At 47.1% G+C, this 27322-nt stretch overlaps 2 protein-coding genes across 18 annotated transcripts in view; one reads left to right on the forward strand and one right to left on the reverse strand.

Moving 5' to 3' along the window:
* Positions 1 to 27322, reverse strand: part of Btg4 (B-cell translocation gene 4) — a 112989-nt gene that overhangs the window by 39558 nt on the left and 46109 nt on the right. For 5 of the 8 annotated variants that reach the window (XM_013511008.1, XM_013511012.1, XM_005378059.2 and 2 more), the window contains 2 exons: positions 7625 to 7756; positions 3691 to 3827 (listed from right to left, as the gene is read on the reverse strand). In XM_013511008.1, coding sequence (XP_013366462.1) covers positions 7684 to 7756 — 73 coding nt within the window. In that variant the 3' untranslated portion in view covers positions 3691 to 3827; positions 7625 to 7683. The remainder of the gene's footprint in view (positions 1 to 3690; positions 3828 to 7624; positions 7757 to 27322) is intronic. The other 3 variants (XM_013511015.1, XM_013511014.1, XM_013511010.1) reach the window with 1 other exon arrangement.
* Positions 24107 to 27322, forward strand: part of LOC102014026 — a 29668-nt gene continuing 26452 nt past the window's right edge. For 7 of the 10 annotated variants that reach the window (XM_005378060.2, XM_005378062.2, XM_005378061.2 and 4 more), the window contains exon 1: positions 24108 to 24620. The gene's annotated coding sequence lies outside the window, so the exon portion shown is untranslated. Of the gene's footprint in view, positions 24621 to 27322 lie in introns of all 10 variants that reach the window. The other 3 variants (XM_005378063.2, XM_013511002.1, XM_013511004.1) reach the window with 1 other exon arrangement.

The following is a 27322-nucleotide window of genomic DNA, read 5'->3' on the forward strand; positions in this document are numbered from 1 at the left end:
ATGTTCCTTGAGAGAAAGACACAGTTAAAAAGAATTAATGGCTGTAGCCAAAAGCCCTGTTATCTGGCTTTGAAATGGGATTCCAGTTGCAAGGTACCCTAAGAAATGAAACAACTCCTCTGGAGCCCTAGTTGAAGCCAAGGTCTCAGCCTGGGGCAGAATGCAGAGTGAGCCCCGAGAGTGGCCAGCTAATTACAGGTGAGCACCTCACCCAAGAGGAGGGAGACCTGATTGTGACCACTCCTCCTTCCAAAGCTCCTCCTTCATTCTTCTTCAGAAACGTTTATTGTAAATGGGCAATGAATATTATTCACTTTGAAACCAACATTTCCTCAGAAGTCAGAGGGAGCATAAAACAAAACACTGTGCGTAGGGCTAGCGAAATCCACTGTAAGAGTAGGTTTTGAGGAAGTATATAAGAAAATTGGCGATTTCTCCTTTTATTGAGAGGTAGAATGCCCTCCTGATCTTAGTTCCTAGGAGATCAGGCTGAGAAGAGAGAACAAAAGAGAGAGATTGAGATTCCTAATACATCTCTTAGTGTGAAAAATGGGGAGCAGAGGAGTCACACGGCTGTGGCACCAGGATGGCCTTTCCCAGTGGCAGGCCGGCAGCTTCCCAGACAGTGCTCAGTATAGAATCAGAGGATCAGCCTGCAGAAGGGAAAGTCGTTCGTCCTGGTCACAGAGCTGGAAGGGGAGGAAGTGGGATCCCTAAGGCTGGAGGTGCGGATATAAAGGAGCTAGACACCCGGCGTTTAGAAACACAGTGGGACATGGCAGCATCTTTGTTTTTAAATTCCAGGATATTTTTCATCCCAGAGAGCCTAAGATGTCTTCAGCTGTTAGGGAGAAGAGGTTGAAGGGTATGCAAAGGTACGGCTGGGCTATTACGGTATACCCTGGCTGGGTGGCAGGGTTGTATAGACTGGGTCTAAGGGGACTTCATTAGTTTCCTTGGTCCCTGGATAAAAGAATTGGTTCTGTCTCTGTCTGTCTTTCTGTCTGTCTGTCTATCTCTGTCTTTTTCTCCTCTCTCTTTCCCTCCCTCCCACCCCCTTTTCTCAGGCCCTTAGTGATATTGTTATATTTTATAGCAGATAGGTGTGCTTCTCACTTAGGGTCCACACACACACACACACACACACACACACACACACACACACACACACTAACCTCAGGGGAATCTGGCTTCCTGAAGTCAGGTCTGAAAAAGACCAGATCTGAAAAGCTCTTAGCCACATGACAGAATGGAGTAAAGTGAGGCACTTCACACAGATTCTGAGCATTCCTTGGTTCTAGTTCAGCATCCATGACTCCTCCCAATAGAGCATAAACCCTGAGAAGGTGCAGAAAATGTCTTTCCAGGGCAAAGTAGTATAATCAGCAAAGTACAGGCTCTGCAGTTAGAGTACCTACATTTGAATTCCGGCTCTATCAGGTACTCCACGACCTTGAGAAAGTTGGGTTTATTTCTCCCGCACTCACTTTCTCCGATATAGAAAAGGAACAATGGACATCCATAGAACTCAACGAGGTACTTTGTGTGCCTAGCACTGCACCTGAGCAGATGAATACCCAATCAGTAACAGTCATTCTCATTTATCACCACTATTATCGTTCTCATCCAAATCAGGAGCCACGCTAGGCCTGCAGTGCAGACTATAAGAGTGGATTTTTGAGGACACGGTCCCCCAGCACTTCCCAGAGTCTCAAGAAGCTACTGAGGACATCTGAGCAAACCCAGATGTTTAGGGAGGCCACACCCAGATGTTTACCATGTTTAGCTTAACTGGAAGAGAATTCAAGTTGCCGTGCAGCATAGGGATGGGCCTGATATTTTGAAGAGAGTCTGATGATTCCAAAACTTCTTTCTTATGTCCCTGGGTCTGAACCAACTGTTTTTATAGAGGGCAAGACATTTTACTGACTGACTGAAGAACTGAAATTGATGGTAACTAGCAGTCCTGACCAGGCTTCTGCCAGTCACTGCTTCGCACGGCTGCACTCGCGTCTCTTCCTCTTCCTCTTTCTCTCCTCTCTTTGCTAATCTGGACACGGCTTAGTATTCTTGTCACAAGGTCATCATCCAGGTGAACTCAGCTCAGCGTGAAACAAAACAGCCCATGTGAAGGTACCACACGGTCTGTGCGAGAAGGGGGACTGCGCTCCTCAGCCCCTTGTCTTCTCTAGCATGGGTTTTTCCAGTTCCATCTCACAAAAGCCGGGCAGAATGGATCCCAAGCTGCCCCTAATATCTTGGTCACCGTGGTTGTCGACCACTCCCTCGTAGTCCTATCTGCAGCTGACCACTTGGACTTTAACAGATGTCTGGGCCCAGTTTGTTTGCTTTTTTTTTTGTCTTTTTGAGACAGGGTCTCACTATGTAGTTCAGGCTGGCCTTGGGCTCACTTTGTAGCCCAGGCTGGTCTCGAACTCGCAGTGATCCTCCTTCCTCAGCCTCCCGAGTGCTGGGATTACAGGCGTGTGCCACCACGCCCGGCTCCCAGTTTGTTTTCAGAAGGCCCCCGTGTTCATTACTTTCTGCACTGCAGTTTTAGATCAGTTTGGATGTTCTCCAGCAGAGCCACGTTCATTTGGCATCTCCCATTCTCTCGCTTATGGGCACTTCCCTCGCGGCTCCCAAGCATCCCGAATCCCTGCTGTACCAGCCACGGGTTTGTGTGTAAGGAGTGTTTTCATGGTTTGGGGCCCTAGGGCATGTTTTATAAACACACTGTTTACACTGCCTGGGAACTTAGGGGCTTTCCTCTGTGCGGGAAACAGCTGTGAGGAGCTTTGTGCAGAGTAAGACATCACCTCTGGTCATGTGCACAGGGCAGCTGCACTGCCTGTGCTGCTGTCATTACACCTAGAGGATCCTCCCAGAAATCTGAGCTAAGAAGGGCAGGTTGGTGTGCTCTCCTCCTCATCTCCAGCCTGATTGCTCATCAGTTACTTTGCATAATACAATACCCCAGATCTGCTCATCTTTATGCGGCCTTTAGTCAACTGACTGGTTTGGGCCTCTTGGATCACAGAATCATTGCATTGCAGAGCTGGAAGGGGACTCGGGAGCCTTTCACTCCACATACTCGATGAGCACTCACTATGTGCAAAGCAATGCACTAGCTTCCCTGGGTAAAAGATGAACGAGACACAGCCCCAACCCTCAGGAACTGACAGGCTTCCAGCTCTGCCATCATCTCCACGAAGATCTCTTTGTGACCACCTCAAATAGGTGCAGGCTGTCCTCCTTTTATCCCCCTATCTCTCCGCTGATCCCTAGCAGACTGTTTACCACACTGCAATGTCTTTCCTGCCTTTCGAATGTAAACTGCTATGCTGGAGACACAGATTCTACAGGTTCCTATCACAAGGTTTTCACAAAAGGGAACTAAGACAAGAGTAGAAATGTAATATTTATTAACCACATGGGCTAACCATCAAAATAAGATGGGGCTGGTGGCTGCCTGAAGCAGGAAAATAAATTAGAGAAGCCGAAGGGACAATATCAATTTTGAGAGGTTAAAAAGAAGCTGGTCAAAATGAAAACATCTTCTCCACTGAACTCTTGGCCCCTCTGCAAACTCTCTCTCTGCCTGAAGCATGTTGCCTTAGCTGTTCCAGGGTTGCCAAGACAAACCACCACAGGCTGAGTGACCCAGTCAACAGGAATTCACTTCCTCACCCTTGTGGAGGCCACAATTCCAAGGTCAAAGTATCAGCAGAGTTGACTTTTTCTTAGGGTCTCCTTCTTTGGCTTGAAGATGGCCACATTTTCCTCTCTGGCTTCACATGGTTTTCCCTCTGTTCTTGTCTTAGTCGCTACATAAAATGATACCAGTCATATTGGAATAGACCCATGTGACCCACCATATGACCCCCTTTTACCTTTATTACCTCTTTAGCATATTCACAATAGGGCCATAATTTTTATGTCATATGACATATTTGAATTTTTTTCATTCCCCATTGGCCTCAGCCACCAGTGGTACATACAGGACTGTCCCACCAAGCAGCATGGGACAGTCCCATGAGGTGGTACAAGCCGCCCAGTGCATGTACGGTGATGCATGTACCACTGGTGGTTCAAGTCGGTTAAAGACTCTACATCTTAATGCTGTAGAGCCAAATTTGGAGGTACTAGGAATTCCAAAACTTCAATGTATGAATATGGGGAGTAAAGAAAATTCAACTCAAAACAGAAATCAACACTGGCGTTCACAGAAGTACCAAGAGTTCTTCTTAATGTCAAATCTGGTCAATCCCAGAGCCAAGAAATAGGCCTGGAGTTTCTGGCTGACTTACAAGCCTGGAGATTCAACTTACATTCACACTGATGACCAAATCTAACTGAATGTTACCACCACGGCCTTTTGTATGTACCCCTGTTCTCCCCACAGCATTGTTACTGCTTGTGGTTTCTGTGTTTGAGACAAGGACCAGAGAGGGTGTCGACATGGACAAAATAAAGAAACATGTCTCCCTTGGGACTAGGATGGGGAATGTCACTGATGGAGGCAGTTTCTAAGGAGAACTACTGGCTTTCTTCCCAAGCTCATAAGGGGTACGTAGGAAATAAAACCTTCAAATGCCGTGGCTAGATGGAGAAGTGCCAAGTCACCAACAAGGACCAGCAGTGGATTTCTGACTGCCAACCAGAGCCAATGGTGGTGGACAGGAACCAACATGGAGCAGAAAGGTCTGCCAGCAGGATGGCCTCCCCAACCGCAGGGCTCTTGCTGTCTGCCTGCACTGGGTTCATGAGTCCTTCACTGCCTGCATTTCCAGGGCTGCTTTTCATGATTGCCAGTTGGCTTCGTGTCATCTTGGAAAAGAGCACAGGATATAAGCTTCCAAATGAAGTGACTCATTGTAACCAGGTTTGGCTTAGGTTGACTATATAATGCCAGTGCAGTTGGAGGGGACAGCTAACTGACTCTGGGGGAGGGGGACAAACTCAGGCAGGTGAGCAGCAGCTGAGGATAGAGAACGCCCACAGTAAATGAATGGAATGGCTGGAGATGCTCAGTGCCCTGCTACCAAGATATAGCCCAGTTCTTTAAGGAAAGGGAAATTCACAGGCAATCTTCTAGGCTGCCTCTGAGCAGGTTTCAAAGTGCAAAGTCCTGGACAACTTGTAGAAACCAGTTGTTGGATTCCCCAGACTTTATCAAATGTTATTCTAAAACTATCCCAAGTAGGCCAGCTGGTGGGCTTCTCAATGTCATCCTGAAATTACATCTCTGGCAGATAGACCAAGCTGAGAGGCCTAGTGCTGGAGCTGTCACTCAGAAGACCATAGCCAACAACTTCCCCTGTACCAGGTAAGGTCTAGGCTTTTCATAAAGAAAGCCACATTTTTTACACAAAAACTAAATCAGGGACAGCAGGCTAGGGTATGGTTGGGAGTAGACTGTGTCTCATCAGAGACTCTCTGGAGGAGATAAAACAGGAGGTAAGCATGATCACCTCACAAGAGCTAAGCCTAAAACTACTCAGAGCTACTTAGCCCCCTGGGGTTCCTGGGGTTCTTTCAATGGGTAAGAACAAAAACAGCATCTATAAATCAGAGGAGTGTGTCTAGCACTGGCCACCTGGTGGCCCATTTATTCATCCAGTGCCATTTTTGGTGAGCACCTAATTTGTGCCAGGCACCATACTGGGTGAAGACAAAGCTAAACTCACAGGCCCTACCCTCATGACACATTCTAGCAGAGAAAAGATAAAATAACCAATCATACCATTTAAAATACAGCAAAACCTTGATCTGTGAGCATAATTTGTTCCAGAAACATGCTTGTAACCCAAAGCGCTTGCATATAAAAGCAAATTGCCCCACAGGAAATAACAGGAACTCAGATGATTCATTCCACAACCCAAAAATACTCCAATAAAAATGATAACAATACTGTAATATAATACAAAATAATAAGATACAAAATATAAAGAAAAATAAGTCGACCTGCATTGACCTTAGAAAACTTTTGTGAGGGAGAGAGGAGGGTTACTGTGTAGGACAACTTCCACTATCACTAATGGAATCTCTGTTATTGGCCCAGTAAAATCTTTTTCTTCTTGTGCAACTTTAACAAAGAACTTACCTAATGATACTTGCTTTTGTCTCCTTTTGAGGATTTCATGGAAATGTGACCTTGCATTGTCATTAAATGGCTTAGACTGCTACAGCCTTATTCACGTGGTACTTTTCTACAAAATTTTGATGTCTTCCCCATATTTTACACATCTTCTTAGTCACATACTATTTGTATTGCAAGACACCGCTCATTTATCAAATTAGAAATTACTAGAAATATTTGCTCGCTTGCAGAACACTTGCGGAACAACTTGCTCGCATTGCAAGACTTTACTGTACTTTTACTTATGACCAGGGATCCCAGGGTAGTTGAGTATATGCAGTGTGTTATGGTTTAGATCTACAAAGATCCCCAAAGGCCTCATGTGTTCAGGGTAGGGCTTTGGGACGGTGATTGGACTGTGGGAGCGCTATACTGAATGTGCTAAATGTGCTGTAGGGAGACGAGGCCTGGCTGGGGGCGGGTCACTGGGGGCGGGACCCAGGGGGTGGAGCTCCCTTCTTGGCTCCTCCCTTCACTCTGCCGTGAAGTGAGCAGCTTTCCTCTCTCAGAGCCTTCTACCACACTGTTTCTGCCTTGGAATCAGCCAACTTTGGGCTGTAACCATGAACCCAAATAACCTCTTCTCTTAAGCTGCAGGTGTTGGGCACTGTATCTCAGCAACAACCACAACAAAGTGACTGAGACATGATGGAAGACACTCCCAGATGTCCAGGAAGGCTTCCTCGGGTAATTGACACCTATGCTGAAGGATGTATGGAAACTATCTAGGAAAAAGGATGGGATGGGAGAGAACATTCTAGAAAAAAGGAACATATGCAAAGGCCTTGGGTTTAAAAAGAACCAAAGAATCAAAGAACCAAAGTCCCAAGGAAGTGAATTACAGGGAACTTAGTGAAAGATGGGTCTGAAGAGCTTGTGTTTCAGGGAGGGTACTGTATGCAAGACCTTGTAAACATTCTAATTTTTTTTTAAACTGTTATCTAAGCATAGTGGCCGCCTTGGGGAGGAAGTGATGGCATAATTCAATATGCTGACCTGAGCACCTCACCCTTACCTAATGTTGCCAAGAGGCATGGGGGGAGACCTAGCCTTGTGTCTGAGATCATCAAGATCTGCACTCTCAACGCAACCATTCAAGAGGGTTACTTTGCATCCAAAAGCATAGGTAACCAGCTGATTTGCAGAAATAAAGTTTAGGTTTGTACTTGTGTTTGCAGAAGGGCAGACGATCTGCTCTGAGCCACACACTAAATGGTGTCTGCACCCTGGTGGATACAAACCACTCAGCTTGCAAGAAAAAAAAAAAAAACACCACTGGTTTCAGTGACAATATTATAAACAAAGGCCTGCAACAGATGGGAGGCATGACAGATAAACAATCTCTCATGGTACCATTGAGACCAAGCTCACAGAACTCAACACAGAAACTCGTAAGGAGAGGAGTTTCTTCTCTATATTTCTGCAGCTCAATGAGTCACTGCAAGTTCCAGCATAAATGAAAATAATCTCTCATCTACTCACCTGGAAGGACTCTTAATTTTTCAGGCTGGAAGAATTCTCCTGAACATCTCCAATCCACTCTATTCTTTCACCACAAAGCCCTTGTAGTCAGACTCCTGATCTGTCCTCTTCAGCAAACAGCTGGTGTTCCTCCTGCAAAAGAAAGCTCAAGGTGGCCACTGTCAAGGCCCCTGGACAGACCCTCCACCCAGATTCGGCAAGGAAAGGCCATCACAGTGATGGAGCTCCCCCTACTGACAGCTCACAGGGTAGAATGCCAAGGGACCCTGGCGGGATGACCGCTCCCCTCACTGTTCTGTGAAATTAGTTTCCAAGAACACCTTCAACTCACCCTCAATCTACCACTCCCAAAATAAGGGCAGCTTTATGCAGAAGGTCTTAGGAATCAAAGCTCTTAGGAATCAGAGCTCTTAATCTCAATGCCAGGGCTCCCCAGACAACACAGAACCGAAAATGACACTCAAGACAGGCCCTTAGCCAGCGCTGGACTAGACTGATGGCATGCATTCTCGGATCTCCTCTAAACCAAGCTCAAAGCATTGCATGCAGCAAAGGATTCAGTTAATCGCCCACAGTGACTGTCTCCCAGGGAGCTTGCTTCTCCCGCACAAAAGAAATTCTGAGACACTCTGCCTACCTTTATACTGCAGGCAGCTGAACACAAGCTGGCAACCCCAAGAGACCAGTGGATAACAATGACCGTGTAATTACCACAAGTAATATAACAATAATGCTTGCTTCTCAAACTACTCTGATATTCATCTCTCAAAAACAATGTTGTTAACGCCATAAAGTAGTCATCATCAAAGGAGGAAACTGAGGTATAGAGCAATGGTGTGCCAGGATGAAAGTTCAAGTCCTTGTATATAATGCCACTTTTGTGAGACATGAGCTGGAAACGGCAAGACGGAAGACCCTGGAACCAGGAAGTCTCAGAGGACTGACCTCCTCTCAGGTACCTGCCAGAAGAGAAGTCCCAGAAAGCCAGGCTTCTCCTGCACTAGGTACTCAGTCACCACAGAGACCCTGACCAGATTATCAGAACCTGCATCACCAGTGTGGCCAAAAGTCTCATGATGAAGCAGAGTAAGTGGAGGAAAAAATATAGATTCAGAAGCATAATTGCCCTCCCCTGTCCTGACCACCAGCAGGAAGCACAGCCTTCAGAAGAGTGCAAAGGAGCCCTTAGCCTGGGGGAAGCCGGATGCCCTTGTGGGTTCACCTTTACGGCACTGCCCATGCTTACGATCCAGAGTCCAGGGGTGTGGGTGCTGTTCAAGGGGACTCTGTAGTAGTGTCCCCTCCCGCATTATCTGTGGTTTCACTTTCCATGGTTTCACTCATCCATGGTTAACTGCAGTTTGAAAGTATCAACGGGAAAGGTCCACAAAGAAATAATTCATAAGTTTTAAACCGTGTGCCCTTCTGAGTAGCATGAGAAAACTTCACACCATCCTGCTCCACACTGCCTAGGATATGAATCGTCTATCCACGCTGTATGAATTCCCTGACTGTTAGTCACTCAGTAGCTGACTCAGGTAATTGCTTCACTATGGCAGGATTGTTTGTATTAAAGTAACCCTTACATAGCAGACTAATGCCATGCCACAATAAACTGCATCGTTCAGTTTAAGCCATCTCAACATGTAGGTACCATATCATCTCATATCATCGTAAGAAGAAGGTCAGCAGTGTACAAGGGTGAATTTAAAGAGAGCAGCCACATTCATGTAACTTTTATTACAGTATGCTGTTATAGTTATTCTATTATTAGTTATTGCAATTAATCTCCTACTGTACCTGATATATAAATTAAATGTTGCTATAGGTGTGTATGTTAGGAAAATATATATATATGTATTTGGTACTACCTATGGTTTCAGGCATATAGTGGGGTCTTGAAATGTATCCCCTGTGGACAAGAGGAGCTGCTCTACTCAGTTTGGAAGCTAGGTGTATGTGGAGGACAGGGTAATGAAAGCATTGAAAGTGACCCGGGCTCTAGCCTGGGTGACTTCTAGAATGTTGGTGCCATTATCCAAACTGGGAGTCTGGAGGACCACAGTGGGATAAGGAAGGAGCTGATGAAGTAGAGTGGGCATGCTCAGGCTCTGGCCCACCAAGGAGGTAGGACTGGTACCTCCAGAGAGAGATGAGGCTAGCCAATAAAGCACAAAGGGAGCATAGGAAGGAAGGCAAATGCAAAACATGGAAAGGAAGGCTGGTTTGTGAGCATCACTCCTCTACAAGGTCCTGGTACCTATTGTTTTCACTGTCTCCCTCCCAAAAGCCACAGTTTTTCCCCAAGTATCCAATGAAAAAAACACACCATAGTGATGTGCATGGCCACTGCAGTGCAGGTGTAGAGGGGGTTTGGAATCTAGTAGAGGTAGGGAGACGAGGAGTTTCACCCACCAATGTCTCTTGTAGCTCTCATGTTTCACCTTGGCTTGTCTTCTGACAGTGACTTCCACTCCATGCTCCAAAGATCCAGACTCCTGGTCCAAAGTTCTTGATTCCTTATTTTTCCCATTACCCCGAGAGCTCAGATTGGTTTCGATTCCAGGTGATGATCTCCACTGGCTCAGAGGTCACCCTCTTGACCAGCACCCAGGGCTTCTTCCTCCTCCCTATATCACACTGCATCAGACAGGCCGGCCTGGGCATGTCTGGCACAGCCAGCTCCCAGGGTGGGATTGGAGAGTTGACAACTCCCTGGGGTTTACCGCATATGCGCTAACAGACTATGTCTGCTGGGACCTCACTGGAGCCTGGGGCTCGGCCAGAACATTTCTCAGGCTTGCAAACCCCTTCAGCGTACAATTCTACCTCCTGCAAGCAGTGAAGCCTCCAAAATAGAACAAAAGTCAAAGAAGTTGATTTCTTTGGAGACCTCCGATTACTTCAGTGGCAGTCATTTTTCATGAACAGGCTCCTGGGATATCTCTTTTCTCTCATGGTGCCATTTTACTCCCGAGCAAAAGGGAGTCACTAAACTGAAATAATCACCAAATGATCAGTTTTCTAATCATCTCTGGTCCTAGAGACTACAGAAAGGATAAGCTCAACTCACAAAATGATGTTCCTCTTTGTAGAGAAAGCCAACCACACAATAGACCTCTCTGGGCTGCGAAATTGGTCAAGCCCAGGTCTCAAACAAGGACCTCAGTGGGCAACGAGAATCACAACCACTAGCTGGCATTGCCAGTAACCCAGGGACGGGACCTCTGCCCACATTTCTCAGAGGGCTGCTCTTATCACACCCAGGTACTGTGTGACTAACTCTATATAAAACAACAGAGGAATAAAAAAGGACGTTTTCTCCTAATTCTTTTGCAGCTAATCCACCCTTTGTAACTGTCAGGCCTCATCGGGCTGGCGGCAAGCCCATCAGATAATATTGCAGCTGTGACATAAGAAATGTGAGAAGAGCAGATTTAATAAAGATGAAAAACATGTTTGGGAACTGTGTCTAAAGGGAGATCCAAGGGGGATCCTCAGAGGGACCCCCGAACGAATGCTACCCAGGAACCATGGCTACCCCATAAGGATAAGGGGCAGTCAGACATATAGACCCTGGAAGCATGCAGGTGTTTTCTCTACCTTTTTACACAGCCATTTTCACCTTGAAACTTCCTCAGTTGGTGTACTGTAAAATGGCAAGAGAATGACAGTGGTATCACACCATAAGGCACATGCTTTTGGTGTCCCCACCTTTGGTATTAGGCTGAGGACACATGCAGCTCCACAGCAAGGCAGCCCAAGGCGGTGGAATCCTCCCTTCCTGCTCCCTGAGCGGCCCCAGCAAAGAGCCATGACAATGCAAAGATGAGGCCATAGGAGAGGGATTCACTCGTGGCTATATTTTCAAAACCAGGAGCTAAGACAAGTGGTTCAACAGGTGCGTAGATATGCATGGAGCTATAAGGACAGAAAATGTCTCAGTTAGGGCTGTCCTGACATATCTAAGTGATGATGGACCCTAAAATAGAAATGCTGAACTTGTGGGCAAGTGGCATGACAAAGACTACCAAAAACACAGAAAGAACTAAGGAACTGAGTTCCTTAGCTAGACCTCTACACTTTTCTCTACTTGCCTCTGTTCTCATCTATGATGACATCCCAAAGAAAGCCCTCACCCACATCAGTCTCCTGGAAATGTTCACACATATTGTCAGTATGTTTCCCCAGATCCTTGATCTCTGAGCCGCAGTAGGCCTTGCTACCTGCAGAGCTTTGCAGCACTTCTAGCCAGGGACTTCCTTTCTCCTCAAAGGTAGCAGAGGACTGTGGGCTCGGGTTCTACGGTGGCCACAGCAGGGAGAGCAGACTGGTTGGGGACATGGGGAGGAGGACAGTGAAGCATCAATGGACTCTTCCTGATCTAAATTTATCTCTGAACCAGAGGCAACAGTAGGTCTTTGCTTGGACTTCTCTCTGCAATTTTCTTTTTTTTTTTTTTTTTTTTTTGGTACCAGGAATCGAACTCAGGACCTTGCACTTTCCAGGCAGGTGCTCATGCCACTAAGCCATACCCCTGGCCCTCTCTGCAGTTCTTGCCTATTTAAAGTTATGCTAAGGTCTGACCAGCAGGTGTCTGGAATCTTTCAGGAGTGGTAGGGTATAGCTAGTCCCTCTGTTGAGCATCCAGAGCAGGTTTATGTGCCTGTCGCTGTGAGGAGCAGGAAAAACTATAGGACAGACAGGTTCATGACAACCAGGAACAATATGAAGGTCTCCTTAGCTCAAGAGAGAGTAGGGCCAATAACAGATTAATAATAGATACGATTATCTGCTAAATAATGAAACAAAAATACAATCACTGCCAATAATTACAAACCATTTGCTATGATCCAAGACTTGTTCTAAGCCTTTCCCATTCATAAGTGTGTCCCGTCCTCAAAACACCTTACTTTTCTCATTAAGACAAAATTTACATGCCAGAAAATTCATCCTTTTAATCATTTTAAAGAAGTAACTTCCAGTTGTGCAAGTTGTGCAACCGTCACCGCTATTTAATTCCAAAACATTTCTGTCACTCCCCAAAAGAAACCCAGGCTCGCCAGTCACAAAAGCCTATTTTAGAGTGCAGTGCCTTCTACTGAGGGGGAAGGGAGAGAAGCTTAGAGTCTGGCCAGTACCGTAGAGCAGGTCCTGAAAGGTGAGCCTGGAGCCAAGAGGCAAAACAGGGATAACAGGCACATCGCTCGAATTTTACACATGAGGAAATGGCACACAGGAGGTTAAGGACCATGCTTGACAGCACGTAGCAATGGGTGAAATCAGACTGTCTGACTCCAAAATGAGGTAGACATTGTGTCTGGAGGGTTAAGGCTGAGAAGAGAAACGCTTTGTATTTCCGTAATTATGAGTAGAACCTGGATTGTTGGCCAAATCGGAAAGTAGTGTTAAAAAGAAATGTTTCTGGAGCTTTAAACCAAGTGGCTTTAGGAAATCCAGTGGAGAACTATAGATAAACAAACAAACAAACCAGTGAATGCATTAGCTACAAGAGGTACAAACCCACACACGGACGACAAGATTGCACAGCCCCAAAGGCCACTAGCAACTCAAAAGCATTTGCTCAGCAAAACACCATACTAGGCACAGTGGACAGTAGAAGGAGCAACCTCCTCAACTTCAAGTTTCTTTCAGCTCGTCCCACTTCATTTCTCACCTTCTCCAAGATTATGTCCTCTGTTCAATCCTCAGACATCTCTTTCCTGGTGGTTATTCTTTGCAGGTTGTTGATGCTATTGCTGCTACTCTCATCTAGAAGGCATTCCCCCTCCCTCTTAATTTAACTACATCCCAGCCCTTCCAGTGACTCTCAGTGATTCTCTCTTTACTGAACACAGAAAGCACGTAAGAATAATACTAAACACTTATGGAATCCTTGCTGTGTGTCTCACACTGCCAAATAATTTACAGCCCGTGACTCCACTTGATCCTTACAAAAGAACCTCAATAAAGAAACAGGCCCAGGGAGGGGGAGTAATTTATTCCATCACACAGCCACTGAGTGACAGAACTAAGATTAGAATCCTGGTTTCCTTGATTCTAAAACCCCTTAATCACCATTAAAGGGGCTCTTAACAGAATGTTGAGATAGCCCATGTAGCTCGTCATCTTATAAAGCTAATTATTTGACACATACTGGCCCTTTCTTTTCTGGCAGGTTACAAGCATTTTGAAAGCAATCACCATACATGTGAAAGCAGCTCAGCACCATCCCTCACATGTACAGATTAGTCTCCTCCTCTCTGTCTGCCATGCTCCCATGTCATCTATGTCAGTGATGACAAGTTTTGATATTCAGAAGTTAAGGGCTTATCTGAAGGGGGTACTTATCCCTGGAGGCCCTAGACCAGGAAAAAAGGACTATGTATACAACATCATATTGGAAAAAGAATTGGAGGGTGAGAAAGAGAAGAGCAAGAGCAGTACATCAGTTTGCGGCTACCCTAGAACCAAAGGCTCACTATCACTCTCAGCCTAGTAATAGTAATTCCCACTGTTAGAATCCCTGACGTGCTTCTAAGAGCTGAGTTTGCAGTATCTCAAGAGTCCCATACCAAGTCTATGATGTAGAAATTGCTCTTATCACTGCATTATTGATGAGGAACTACCTCTCCTGCAGGCTCACGGCTGGTAAATGGTAGAATTGAAATTTGGACCCAGGGACTTTGTGGTTCCAAGACCAGAGGGAGTTCCAAAACATATTTAGGGAGCAGCACCTCCATTAAGCTCAAATATGCCAACTTATCACCTTATCAAACAGTCACTACTTTTAAGCAGAAGTTTATTGGTCACATAAGGCATGGCCCATGCTGCAGAGAAGCTTGCCTAGACAGGGAGACATATGAAGTGTAAAGCAGGGCATAAGAAAACCCCTAGGACTAGACAACAGCAAAATGGGCTATACTGCAAGATGACTGTCAGGTAGAAAGGAAAAGCACTGGAAGCTGAGGGAAAGAATCTAGTTGGATAATGCTGACTTTGAAGTTTTCTTCCAACACTTATCCAGAGATGTAAGAACAGAACTCAAGCAAAATGCAGAGCTGGGGACATGCAATTCAGAGCTGTCAGAATAAAGGTGGAAGACGCTGTCACAAAGCAGGGCTGGGATTTCCAGGGGAAGACACAGAGAGGGGTAAGAGCAGATCTGAACATCAAGAACCTCTCAGAGGTGAAGCCAAGGATCTTGTCCAAAAGGAAGGAGCCAAGTGAGTGTCACGCCAAGTACGAGGGCAGCATCGAGAGAGAAAACGCTTGGTGCAGATCTGTAAGCACTTACGAGTATTGACGGTCCCTACCCTTGATACTCCACTCATTCACCAAGTGCTGACTGAGCATCAATGTGAGCAACAGTGTTCCTAGAGCCTGAGCGGGGATGAAAGTTCTGCTTTCTGGGGCTGATGCTTGGAAATCAAACAGGATGTTTCACTGTGGGACCACACGAAGGAATTCTATCATGGTCACAGATCACTTAAGGGTAGGCTATGGTCATGGAGCAAATGCACAGTAGCTTGCTTGCTATTTGATCTTTAAGTACAATTTAAAGAAAATAACAGACATGAGAGAAACTAGCAGGTCCAATGAAGTTTTCTTCTGCCAGAAGAGGCAGAATTGGAGGCAGAAAAGAATGCTGGCCAAATTTAATTATAAACTACTTTGTACTGTCTAAAAAACTTAAACTTTCATATTTCTTAGAAATATGAAACCCCGTTACTACTCGTTCTCAGGTAATATATCTCTCTCTCCCGGAAGTAGTTCTAGAAGCCCTTGTTATTTCAGCAGGGCCCAGACATTAGACCCAGTCCTAAATATGAGGCAAGAGGAGATACTTAGAATTCTTTCACAAATTTGCATTTATTGTTTGCAACAGGGATATAAAATGGCCATAAAATGTATGTCAAAAATGGAACAGACCTTAAAGATCATCCAATCTGATTTTCTGATTTTACAAATGAAAAAACTGAAGTATGAAGACATGCAATGGTTTGCCCAGGGAGAACTGGAAGTACTGTCACACTGAAATCCAGTTTTCCTAGTGATCCCCCTTGCTACAGATAGAAAATGAATCATCTACCCAGGAAGAAGTGAAGAGGGCAGGATCTCTCTGAGGTCCTTCTGAGTCCAAAACCTGTAACATAGCTGTATTGACTCTACCCCGTCCTGTTATTCCCCGTGTCTGATTCATTCAATCAGCTGTCCCAGCTCTGGCTGCAGAGTAAGAAATCTCACTTGATAGGTCTCCAAAGTTCAGACCTTACCTGTCCTGGGACTCTCCAGTGAAATATTATTCTGAAAGTCCAGCCCTGGCTTCTCCAGTGCAGGCTTCTCCAGGACTGCCTAGTTCTGACCAGAACTCTAAAGTCTAGCAAGACAAGCTGTGGAGGATCCAACCAAAATCCATCTCGGTTTCTCAAAGCAAACAGAGACAAGGCACCAGACCACAGACAAGAATACCTGGTCGGTGGCTTCCTTTGCCAGGGCATACCAGCACCAACCAGGGCCAGGGCAGAGCCCAGCAGTCCAGCCTTGGTCTCTGCTGGGCAAAGGGACACTCCAAGCCCTACTTTGCTCTCAAGGGCTCAGACCTAACATGAACAGAATACTCAGGCAGTGTCAGAGAATCCCAGGCTCGTAGAGGTAGGTGGGAGTCAGAGAAAGGCCACCAATACTACCATGGGTGGGAAGGAGAAGAAGAGCTCTTGTTTCCCCAGGGGGCTATACCCTGCTTTGGATAGGAAGCAGCTCCTCAGATAAGACACTTGAGGACCTGGCCTGGGGCCGTGGGCACATATAGGTCAGGTTTTTGTTTCCACTTTATAAATGGAGTCAGTCGAGAAAAGGAATTCTTCAGCTGAGTAACTCAATACTTCTGAGTCCGGCCCACCAGGCCTGGCCCTGGGAAGAGCAAACAAGCTGCATGCCCTGTCCTAACAGGTTTGTGGATACTCACTCCCTGCTGCCACTCACACTGAGGGGTGGAGGCTGGGGGTGGGGGGCCGGTTCCCAGAGAGAGCAGGGATGTTGGGGAAGATCTCCACCCAACCCTCAACCCCCAGAGCCTGTTCACGCCACCAACCCATGGGATGTAACTTTGTGCCCCATCTATTGCATGCTATCTGTTTCTTCACAAACCCCACAAACTGAAGGACTCCCCAACACCATCTCCAGGCTGAGCCCCCCGCCCCCAACTGATGTATATGTGCTCCACCTGTCCCAGGCCAGAAAATCACACCCAGGCTACCTGCAGTGATCTAAATGGTCACACACAAGGAAAATGTTAATGACAATGCCAGTCTTCCTGGTATGCTGAGGCAGGAGGATCACAAGTACAAGTTTGAGCCCAGCCAGGGCAATTTAGCAATTTAGAGATTGTAATGGTTGATACATTTTATCAATTTGAGAAGTTTAGGGGACTCACCAGCAGGCCAGGGTCCTCACTTTGTAAACATCCTCATCCTGTGCAAGAGGAGGGCAGGGAGATTGTGTGAGTGCCACACCCACCTCAGGGCTGGTAGCCTGCTTACAATACAAGGGAGGAGAAGAGGATTGCTCTGCCCCCTTTTGCTCTTATTGCTTTTGCCAGCTTCTGCCGCCTTGAACTGTGGCCCCTGTGCCATGCCACCCTGCCTTGGAGCCAGCTGATTACAGACTGAAACCTCCACAGACTGTGAGCTAAATAAACCTTTCCTTCCTTCATTTTGGGTGTCAGGTATTTTGTCTCAACAACGAGAGAAAAGTAACTCAGACAGAGATGTTGTCTCAAAATTTAAAAATAAATAAATATAAAAGGGCTAGGGATGTAGCTCAGTGTGAAATCTCTGGGTTCAATCTCTAGTACTAAAAAGGAAGGAAAGAAGGGAGAGAGGGAGGGAAAAAGGGGTAATAACAACCAGCATTCATATAGTGTTTTTCAGATTACAGAGTAGTTTTTAGAGATACTTTTTCCATTCTCATAACAACCTTCTGAACTCAGCATTATCATCTGCCCATTTTACAGATAGAAAAGCAAGAGGCTCAGAGAACTGCCTATGGAAGGGGCAAAGTCAGTTCTTGAGCCCCAGCTATTTAACTCTACCTCTCCTATTGGATGTCACTACCAACCCTGCAACCTGATCACAGGCACTGGCGATCAATAAAATCTGTGACAGCTGAGTCTAGCTCTGTAACCCCTGGCTTTTCAGCCCTGGCAGCTGAATGAATGAGAGGCTCTCACCTGGCAGGCCAGAAGGGGCCAGGGCAACATGGGACAGCCTGACCCCTGCTTGGGGCAGTTAGCCCAGCCACAGTCCACCCCCAGCAGGTGCCCGCTCGCCTCTCCCACTGCCTGCCCCGCCCGTCTCCACGCTCCTGGCAGGGCACCCTCTGCTCTGCTCACTGTTTGTTTTGCCGAGAGTTTCCGTTGGCTCGCGTGTGGGTGTTTGTTGTATTTCTCCTGCAGATGGCAGACAGCGTGCCCTCCCCAGCATCGCCCCACCCCGAGGGCTCTGTAGCAAGTAGATGCTGCAGGGCAGAACAAAAGCCTAGCAGGTGAACAGCCCTGTACGCCGGCATCTGTTATCCAGCCCAAGTTACAGACAATATCTTCAGAAAGTTCTTTCGCCTCCTCCCTTACCTGGAACTCCTTCCGCCTGGCCCTCTCCCATGCTGTGGAAGCCCCCAGTGCCCTCTACCCTCACAAAAACAGGCATTTCTCTCTGAGGGAGAAAGGGACGCACAGTTCTAAAGAACAGTTTTATTTTGGCTTCTATGCTTTATACCTCTCAGAACGCAGAGACCCAGTGCCCGCAGACACTTCCAGAGGAACATGTGCGTCTGCGGAATGCAGAAAGTAATCCTCCTTCTCCAGGACTCAGAACTCTGCAGCAAAAGGGACCGTGATGGTGCTCGGCTTTTAACTGCCCCTGAGGAGACCCCAGGAACCCAGGGACTCCCATGGGAACAGGAATGGCAGGGGCTGGAAAGGGATGGATTTCTTTTTTGAAGCTAATGTTTCCAAGACCTCAACCTCCCTGCTCCTGCCTAGTACTAGCCTGTGTTCACACAGAGAGACGGTACCGCTCCTGGAAATATGCTGACCACTGCAAATGAACGAGTGGGCCACATGGGACAGAGAGCCAGGGAGAGGGCTGTAATGGAACATGCCCATGCTGACCCTGGACCCCAGCTGCAGTGTGCTAGAGCTTAACAACAGGTTCTTCCTGCCTTTCCCAGGCGACACTCCCCAGCGTTCATTCAGCTTTCTTACCTGCTTCTACCACCCTGCCGAGTTCTCTGGGAACGGCTCACCTGCCTGGCCTTCTAGTGTTTTCTTGCCAGTCCCACTGGCATCTTTGGGGATCTCCATCAGAACATTGCTGAGAGGCTAAGGGCCAACTCACTCTATCCTCGTGATCAGCTCAAACCCACAGGATCCCAACCAGGTCCACAGTCCCCCCGCCCATGGCTGATGGCCAGGACTCTTGACCCTGCAGGACATTTTATGCCCACCTAGAAGTATGGCCTTGGAGATGTCCAAGCTGACCCTGTCATCAAGGATTGAGAAGCAGCTGAAGATGTTGTTCAAGAGAAGACATGAAAGAGGACAGCAAGGCACACACAGTCGTCAGAAATCTCTCATGTCACCCCAGTAGCAGGCCTGCAGGTGCTGACTCAGGGTCCTGGAAGTCCCTAGGTCCTAATACTCACAGGTCAGACTGCTAGCTCCAACTTGCACCCACCAAATCCTAACACAAAGAGAGCACTTGCACCCCAGAATGTACCAGCTGCTTCCCCAGTGCCAAGAAACAGTGTGATCCAAGGACAGGGCTGGCCTATACCCAACCCTCAGCTCCTGCAGCTCCTACTCCTTGCCCCCCTCCCAGCTCCCAGACCTTCAGGCCTGGCTCTAATGTTTCTTCCTCCGTGAAATCTTCCAAGTCAGAAGCCAAGCACTCTTGAAGGCCATTTCCCCCACCATGTACCAAATTCCATCAGGCATTTTAGTTGCCTGGGTAAAGACCATGTCTCTAAACTTCTGACAACAGATATTCTATTCATGTCTCACCACCTCCCCCACCAGCACCTAGAACTGCACCACCTTGCACAGACTGGACATTAATTAAACATTTTTGGTCCAACAAGTTCAGATTAATTCCCCAAAGTCCTTCTTCTGATTGGCTACTAGAGATCATGGCCAAGGGCTGAGGGGAAAGAAAATCAAAACATGCCATCTCCTTGGAAACCACATATATTGCTCTATGTTTCAAAGGAGAATGTGAACAGTGCCATGGAGGATGGCAGAGGGTCCCTGCATATGAGAAGTCCGCCCCATTCTCGCTGGACATTGCCTAGAATTTCCGGTTATAGTTTCCTGGCGGCACTTCTGTCCTAATGCCTACCCATCCATTAGAAATCTCTGACCAACAGATCAAGCCTGTGTTCAAATCTGCAGTTCCCTGAACTTGAGGAAAAGCAGGCTTCCCTGCCTGGAGTGTTAGGGGCTATCTGATCAGCACACGCGGCTGCCCCCTCTTCTACACACCCAGCCCAGCCGGGCAGCTAAGCCTGTGTGGTCAGGATTCTAATAAGGCCTCCCCATGATTTGCATATAATCACACAATGCCAGGCACAACAAAGCCACTCAATACGGTAGAGCCTTCTCAGCTGAGTTTAAGGTTTAATCTCCTTAATACAAAAGTTTCTGCTTTGCTTTTGCTCGGTTCTGGGACTCTTGCTAATGATGCTAAACAAATACTCACCCTTTATCCCTCTCTGGAGGCTCTGCTGAGTGCATTGTGGCCATACAGCCCTTAACTGTTGTGGTTTACGGGCCAAGTCTGCACCTGCACTGTTTGTGTGAGCTCATTTGGACGCCAAGCACAGCAGCAGTGAGCAGAGCTGGGGAGAAGCCCCCATCTCAGGGGCCTCTACATCTCCCCACAGACACCGACTCTACACTGCGCTTCTTGTGTAGCCCCTGCTTATGCCCCTGGAGAGCTCCCCCAACCCCAGCCCTCTTTCTAAGACTCGGCTCCTTGTTTATGTTTCTTCCAGTCTACCTCCTTCCTCTTCCAGGGTCCAACCCCTGCACACTTTCCCTTCCAGACTTACCTCCAGCTCCTCAGTCTCCGCACCTTGTTCCACTCCACCTGCTGCCATTTCTAAGCCCTTTTCCTGTTTGTTGCAGTGCTCCACCCTCAGGCCTCATCAGAGGACGCTGGCTGGCCCAAGCTAAGAGGCTTCAGGGCACCACATCCGAGGCAAATGCAGGGCTGCTAATCTCCACTCCAGCCTCTCAAGCATGTCATTGTGAGAATGAAGCAAGAGTACAGTATTTGGAAATCACAATCAGGTGGAATGAGAGTGCCCTGACCATCATGATTGCTTTTGTGTAATGATCTCAAACTTACAAAGAGCAATGAAGTCTTAGATAAGTCTTAAGTCATTTTACTTACAGCAGTCATTTTACTATATTTCACAAGGCTGTAGTTTGGAAATATGTTTGGCTAGATGAGTCTTCTGCTCTATGTGGCATTGGTGGGAATTACTCTGCGGTACCTTGCCAGCGAATCAACTGATCTAGGGGTATAAAGATGATCTCCAGAGCCAGGTGTGGGGGTACACGCCTGTAATCCCAGCACTCGGGAGGCTGAGGCAGGAGGATTGATGTGAGTTCGAGAGCAGCCTGGGCTACAAGGTGAGTTCAAGGCTAACCTGAACTACATGGTAAGACCCTATAAGATAGATAGACAGACAAACAGACAGACAGACAGATATCTCACTTTCATAGCTTGTCTTGGTAGGTATAGTTGGAAGGCACAACTCAGCTGAGATTGTTAACCAAAAAGACTGTGCACGGCTTCTCCAGCACTGCACTCAGAAGGACCAGAACCCTTGCATAGCAGATCAAGGCTCCTAGAAAGTCTTTTCCAAAAGAACTGTGCAGAAGCTATAAGGCTTAATATGATCTGGCTTAGAAATCCCAGAATCTCACTTCTGCCTCATTCTATTGGTCGTGTAAATTCGAAGGAAGGGAATTTGCAAACAGCTTTCATCTACCACACCAGCTAAGAAAGGTCTTCTCAGGAGCCTCCAGCCCCTTTAAAGAGTATAGGGAGATGTTTTCCCAGACATAACTCTTTCTTTCCCGGAGAGAAAAACCAGCATCCTACTCTTGCCCTGCCTGGCACCATGTCCCCAAATGACCCAGTGTGTGGTCTGCCTCTCACCCGCCTTGGTTGCTAGCAGGACCTTCAGTTTCTCTCTGTTGCTGTTGGAGACCCAGAGCTGCCTTTTTCTTTTTCTGTTTACAGCTGACTTAGATGGGAGATAAGAAAGCTTAAGTGAAGTCAGGACAGACATAAAGATAAGGGGTCAATGCCCCAAACTTAAAGTCCCATCCAGGTGCTTGCCAAATGGCCCCTGCAGTGAGCCCCTGGAGAAGGGTGGGCACGATGGTGCTCTCTAATGCTCTCTGGGGGTCAGAGAGGACCGTGGAGCTGAGAGGGGCAAGGAGAGTGGGGAGAGGATAGGTTTCTGTCTGCCACACCACTTCGCTATGAGTCACAGCAACACCTAAGCAGCACCTGGTCAGACAGGCTCCAGCAGACCCACCTCGCCCGAGCCAGCTGCACTTTTCCTGGCTCCAACCTGGGAGTGGCAGGTGTCTGGCAGGGCACAGTCCTTGCTCTCACAGCAGGGACGCAGGGTCACACGGGCCAGGGCCCCAGAGAACTCTTTTAAATTGTCTTCATAACAGGTTTCAAACTTGGCTCTGAGGCATACAAAAAAGCAATGAACAATACAATAATAAACTCCCATGTACCATAAGCCGATTTCAGAAATAAAATATTACTGTATGCAATGCTGGCAAGAGATGAAGGTCTGCTCATTTCCGTGCAGGGAGGAAGGAAGAATTGGTGGGGAGGAGGGAGGGAAAGCTCGGCATCACCAATGGCTGCTGTGTCCAGAGAGAGGGTGCTGATTGGTGCCAGTCAAAGGGGTCTGGGAGCAGAATGAACAGAGAGCTTCCTTCCTGCCACTCCCAGCGCAGGGACTCCTCAGGTCCCAGTCTGAATGACCCACTAGTTCCTTAGGGCTTCCCTAGGGATCGAGGGTCCTGTCTCTGTCTGCACGCACACACATGCGCATGTATGTCCGTGTCTCTCTCCACGCTTAACTATAAACTCCATACTGGTGTCTCATTACTTTTCTCTCATAAACTTTTCTTCAGGGTCGGGATTCTTCGTTACTGAGTTGAAAGTGTGATTCACCCCGGGAAACCCCCATGACTCATGGGCTGGGGATGGGAGAGTACACAGAAAGAGCAAAAGGGTTTGAACACTAAGATCAGAGCGTATCCAGAGCCCAGATACTGGCTTCTAAGATCAGTCTTCAATAAAAGGAGCCAGAATTTTTGGGGAAATGGCAGATTCTAGGACTGGGGCAGGAAATATACAAAGAGGGTCTGGTAACATTCTTTATGCCATAAAAGTAAGGAAGTGTTCACACACTCACACAGTTGTTATGCACATCAAAAGAAAAAGGGACAGACTTCATCTGCAGAATTCCAAATAATTTACATAGACGCTCCCCCCTCTGGGAGATGAGGCCTACCTCCCTCCTCCTTAAGTGTGGGTTCTGAAGAATGATTTTCTTCTTCCAACAAGTATGGAGAGATGGAAAATTAATAAGCAACGTTACAGCAGGAGAAACCTAACAAGCTGTACTCCAACTAGGTGATCAAGGTCAACATCGGCAGTGACACGTCATGTTCGCAGTGCGTGCCCTTGTCAGGATGTGCTAGAAATGGACCTTTCTCACTGCGGTCTTCTAATTAACCCCTAGCTCAGTGCAGTCATTAGAAATAGTGTCGACAGAAGTCAGAGTGCTGGGGGAGACCGGAGGAGGACTGCGAGCAACAGATGCAGGCTGGCTAAGAGGTACCATGGGCAGAAAGACAGCGAGAAGCGCTCTGTCAGAAGCCTTAAGCTGGAGGTGGATCCAGCTACACGGACAAGTCTCTAAGACAGTGGTGCGAAACAGGATGAGCAAGGGGGACGTGTGTGCGGCCATCTCCATTTTTCAAGGACATAAACACAGTTTATTAGAGTCCTTGTTTACAGCAGATGAAAATCAGAATGCGGGAATAAGTGAGGAAAATAGGAAAGAGATCCTGCCCAGACCAGCAGTGAAAATGTGCCAAGAACTGAGCGTGATTATTCAGACCTCTGTGTCTGAGGAACATGTGTGTTCATGTGTGTTTGTATGCACGAGAGGGAGAGAGACAAGGGGGGAGGAGGGGGAGGGGAGGAAGAGGGGGAGGGGAGGAAGGGGGAGGGAAGGAAGAGGGGGAGGGGAGGAGAATAGGGAGCAGGAGGAGAGGAGAGAAAGGGAAGGAAAAGGACACAGAAAAGTTTAAAGGGGTAACAAATCGAATCAGATGAGCTTTGTGCAAACTGAAGGATCAGCAGTGAGAAGGCGCTGGCGGACAGAAGAGCTTGAGGCAGCTTGAGAAAGAAAGAAAGCGCATGCTACCCGTGGTCAGGCGGGGATTCTTCTGAGAGAGACAGGGGAGGGCGGAGCGCTCTATCAAAGTCAACTGGCAACGAGGAAGTGTTTTGGAAAGCCATACCTTCCCTGGCACATAAGATATTAAATATACGCCCTGGGAGAGAGAGAAAAATCACAAACGTTGGTGAGGGAAAAGAAGCTGAAGCAACACAGCGGAGACGGGAGCTCCAAGGAAACGCTACGGTCACAACCGTGGTGTTATGAAGGCGCAGCCAGTGTCTTGGGCATTCGCCCCATTCCACCAGCAGTCAGTTACGCGACCTGATTTACCAACCCTTTGCCTCTCTGAGCCTCAGTTTCTCCGTCTTCAGAATGGAGGGTTGGAGCCAATAAGCCCCTATCTCTGATTCTCGTGATTCAGACAACGCCCGAGTCAACGCAGGGAGGAAGCCTAGAGGCCCGACCTGGTCATGTCTGGTTTCTTAAGGTGAGCTTTCGCATTTTACTCTCACTCTTCCTCTCCTGTTGCTAATCATGTGAGCTCGGGTCAGGGGAAATCCTCTCCTCTGAGCTCTTGAGGTACAGAATGTGGAGTCTACACAAAATCAGTACTCCAGTCTCCCTCCTGTACCATGTCCCCTCACTGGACACATCTGTGGCCTCCCTCCAGGGGAAGAGTCTGCTCAAGTCTTGTGATTCTTTTGCATTTCCACCGGGCTAACCCTAGCGAAAGGGTTCATTAGCTATAACTGCCACCTCTAAACCCAAAATATCCCCACTAGCTGAAGACTCCAAGGCCAGACATCTTAAAATAGAGAAGCATCCGACTTTTTATTCTAACTTCAATCTGAGGAGCAACTTGAACTTTAAAAAAAATTTTTCAGTTTGTTATTCCTAGAAATCCTATTCAGCAACCTACTTTTATGGGAATTTTGAAGAACATCACCCCTAGGGTCCCTCCCAGCTCTAATTCTGCTCCCACTCCAGTAATCTGACCATGATGAGGCCAAGAACCTCTTACCAGCCAAATAAACTTCATTATCCCACTCACTAGGTAGAAAGTAACTGTTGAAGTTGATTTCACAGAAGGAAAAGAAACATAGTGACCTGCTGGCCGTGACTAATAGAGAAAGAATGGAAACAGACCAGGAGATTACAAAATGTCCCAGATCTCCAGGCAGGCGGAAGCTCACCTACTTTTTCACAGAGGAAGAAAAGTTCATGAGCTGAACCGTACTCTGCCACCTGGAAAGATTGTGCAGTTGATACGGATAGAGAAGGCTTGGGAGCCAGAACACCTTATTCTGCCTCTGACCTCACCTCCCTTTAACAGAGTGATCCTAAGCAAAAGACTTGACCTCTCCGAGCCTCCATTTCTTACTTGATAAAACCGGACTTCCTGCAATGTCCATCTTACAAGGCCTCTGTAACATAAAGGATAGAGCTTGTTAAATACGTCACAAAACTTTGCTAAAGTGCAGTCCCAGTGGCTACAGCCTTACCTGAGAACTTGTTAGGAAGTCATACATCTCAGGACCCCATCCCATATGACCTACAGACCTGATCTCCAGGTGGTTGGCTGGGACTGTAAAGTTTTGGAATTGTGGCAAAACATCATATAGATGTTCAACTTCATTCCATCAAAATAATTGAGATACTAATACCAATCCTCCCACTCACACCCCAACCACCCATGCCCCAGTTCAGCACCTCCTGCAAGCGCACAGTGCCACCTACTGGACAAACAAGGGTAAGGGTTACTGAGCCATTCAGTTGTGAACTAAGCAGGTGACAGAAGTGACGCTTGGGGCAGGCGGACACTCAGGGAGACAGGAACCATTTGGAGGAGTGGCTATACCGGGAGATAGCCCGCAGTGTGGAATCCATGTAGCCTCATGCGACAGATGAGTATTGGAACCGTGGGTGGTCTGAACTGAGACGCACTGTTAAGTAAAACATACAAGGGATTTCAAAAACTCAGTAAAAAGAATGCAAAATACCACACTTTTAAATATTGATTACACGGACTAGATAAAATGTTATTAAAATTAATTTCACCTGCTGCATTTTGCTTTTTAATATGGCTAGTAAAGCATCAAAAATAACATGTGGCCGGGATTATATTTCCATTAGATAGCCCTGAGGTAAGCCGTGTTTTCTCAGAATGAGGATTCCCAGGCACCTTAGTTTCCTCTTCCTTTGGTATATGTATCTCTATAGGGAGGCTTCACTTCTACCTTTTCCCCCATCCAGTAATTCTCCTTCCAGCTCCAGCTGTGAAACAACGCCATCCACTGGGGATATAGCTCAGTGTCAGAGCATTTGCCTAGCATGCATGAGGCCCTGGGTTCAATCCTCAGCACTGCAAAAATATCAAATTAAATTAATAAGAATTTTTTAAAAAAAATATCAGCATCCAACACTTTTTTGGTAAATCCTTGTTATAGTTTGTGTCTGAATATTCCCCCAAAACCTCATGCAGCCCTGGGGCGGGATTCTAGAGTTTATGATTGATTCATGATCCAGTGTTGGAATTATGGATGTGATACACCCACCCTGGGGCAGATAGTTTACATACAATATAAGGGAGGGAAAGAGGCTGCTTGCTGCCTGCTTGCTTCCTTTTTGCTCTTGCTGCTTTTGCTGTTTTCCTCTGCCAGGAATGGTTACCCTGTGCCATGTGCCACTCTGCCTGGCAGCCAGCCACGTAGGGACTGAAACCTCCACAAACTGTGAGCTAAATGAACCTTTCTTTCCTTAATTCTGGATGTCAGGTATTTTGTCTCAGCAATGAGAGAAAAGTAACCAAGACAGAATTTGATACCAGAGAAGTGGGGTCATTGCTGTGACTATACCTGACTATGTGGTTCAAGAGCCTTTGGAAATGGCTTGTGGGAAGTGTTTGGAAAGGTTCGGAGATGTTGCCTGAAAGAGCAGAGCTGGAACGTCTTCAGCTGTTCTGTATGGGAGATTCTGGTCAGGGCTCAGAAGACCAGAAGGCTGGTAGAAATCCTGCCAGTAAAGACTGGGCTTGGGAAGTTTCTGCTGGGAGGAAGGACTGCACTGGGTGCTAGACTCCAGATGATGTATGTTAGGGCTTAGCAGAAAGTTTGTCTGCATTTTGCTCATGTCCAGAGACTTTGCCTAAGACTGAGATTAAGGGCGGTGGACTGATTAATCTGGCAAAAG

Source organism: Chinchilla lanigera, unplaced genomic scaffold, assembly GCF_000276665.1.
Source record: "Chinchilla lanigera isolate Chin_1 unplaced genomic scaffold, ChiLan1.0 scaffold00011, whole genome shotgun sequence".
In the NCBI taxonomy this organism is placed as follows: Eukaryota; Metazoa; Chordata; class Mammalia; order Rodentia; family Chinchillidae; genus Chinchilla; species Chinchilla lanigera.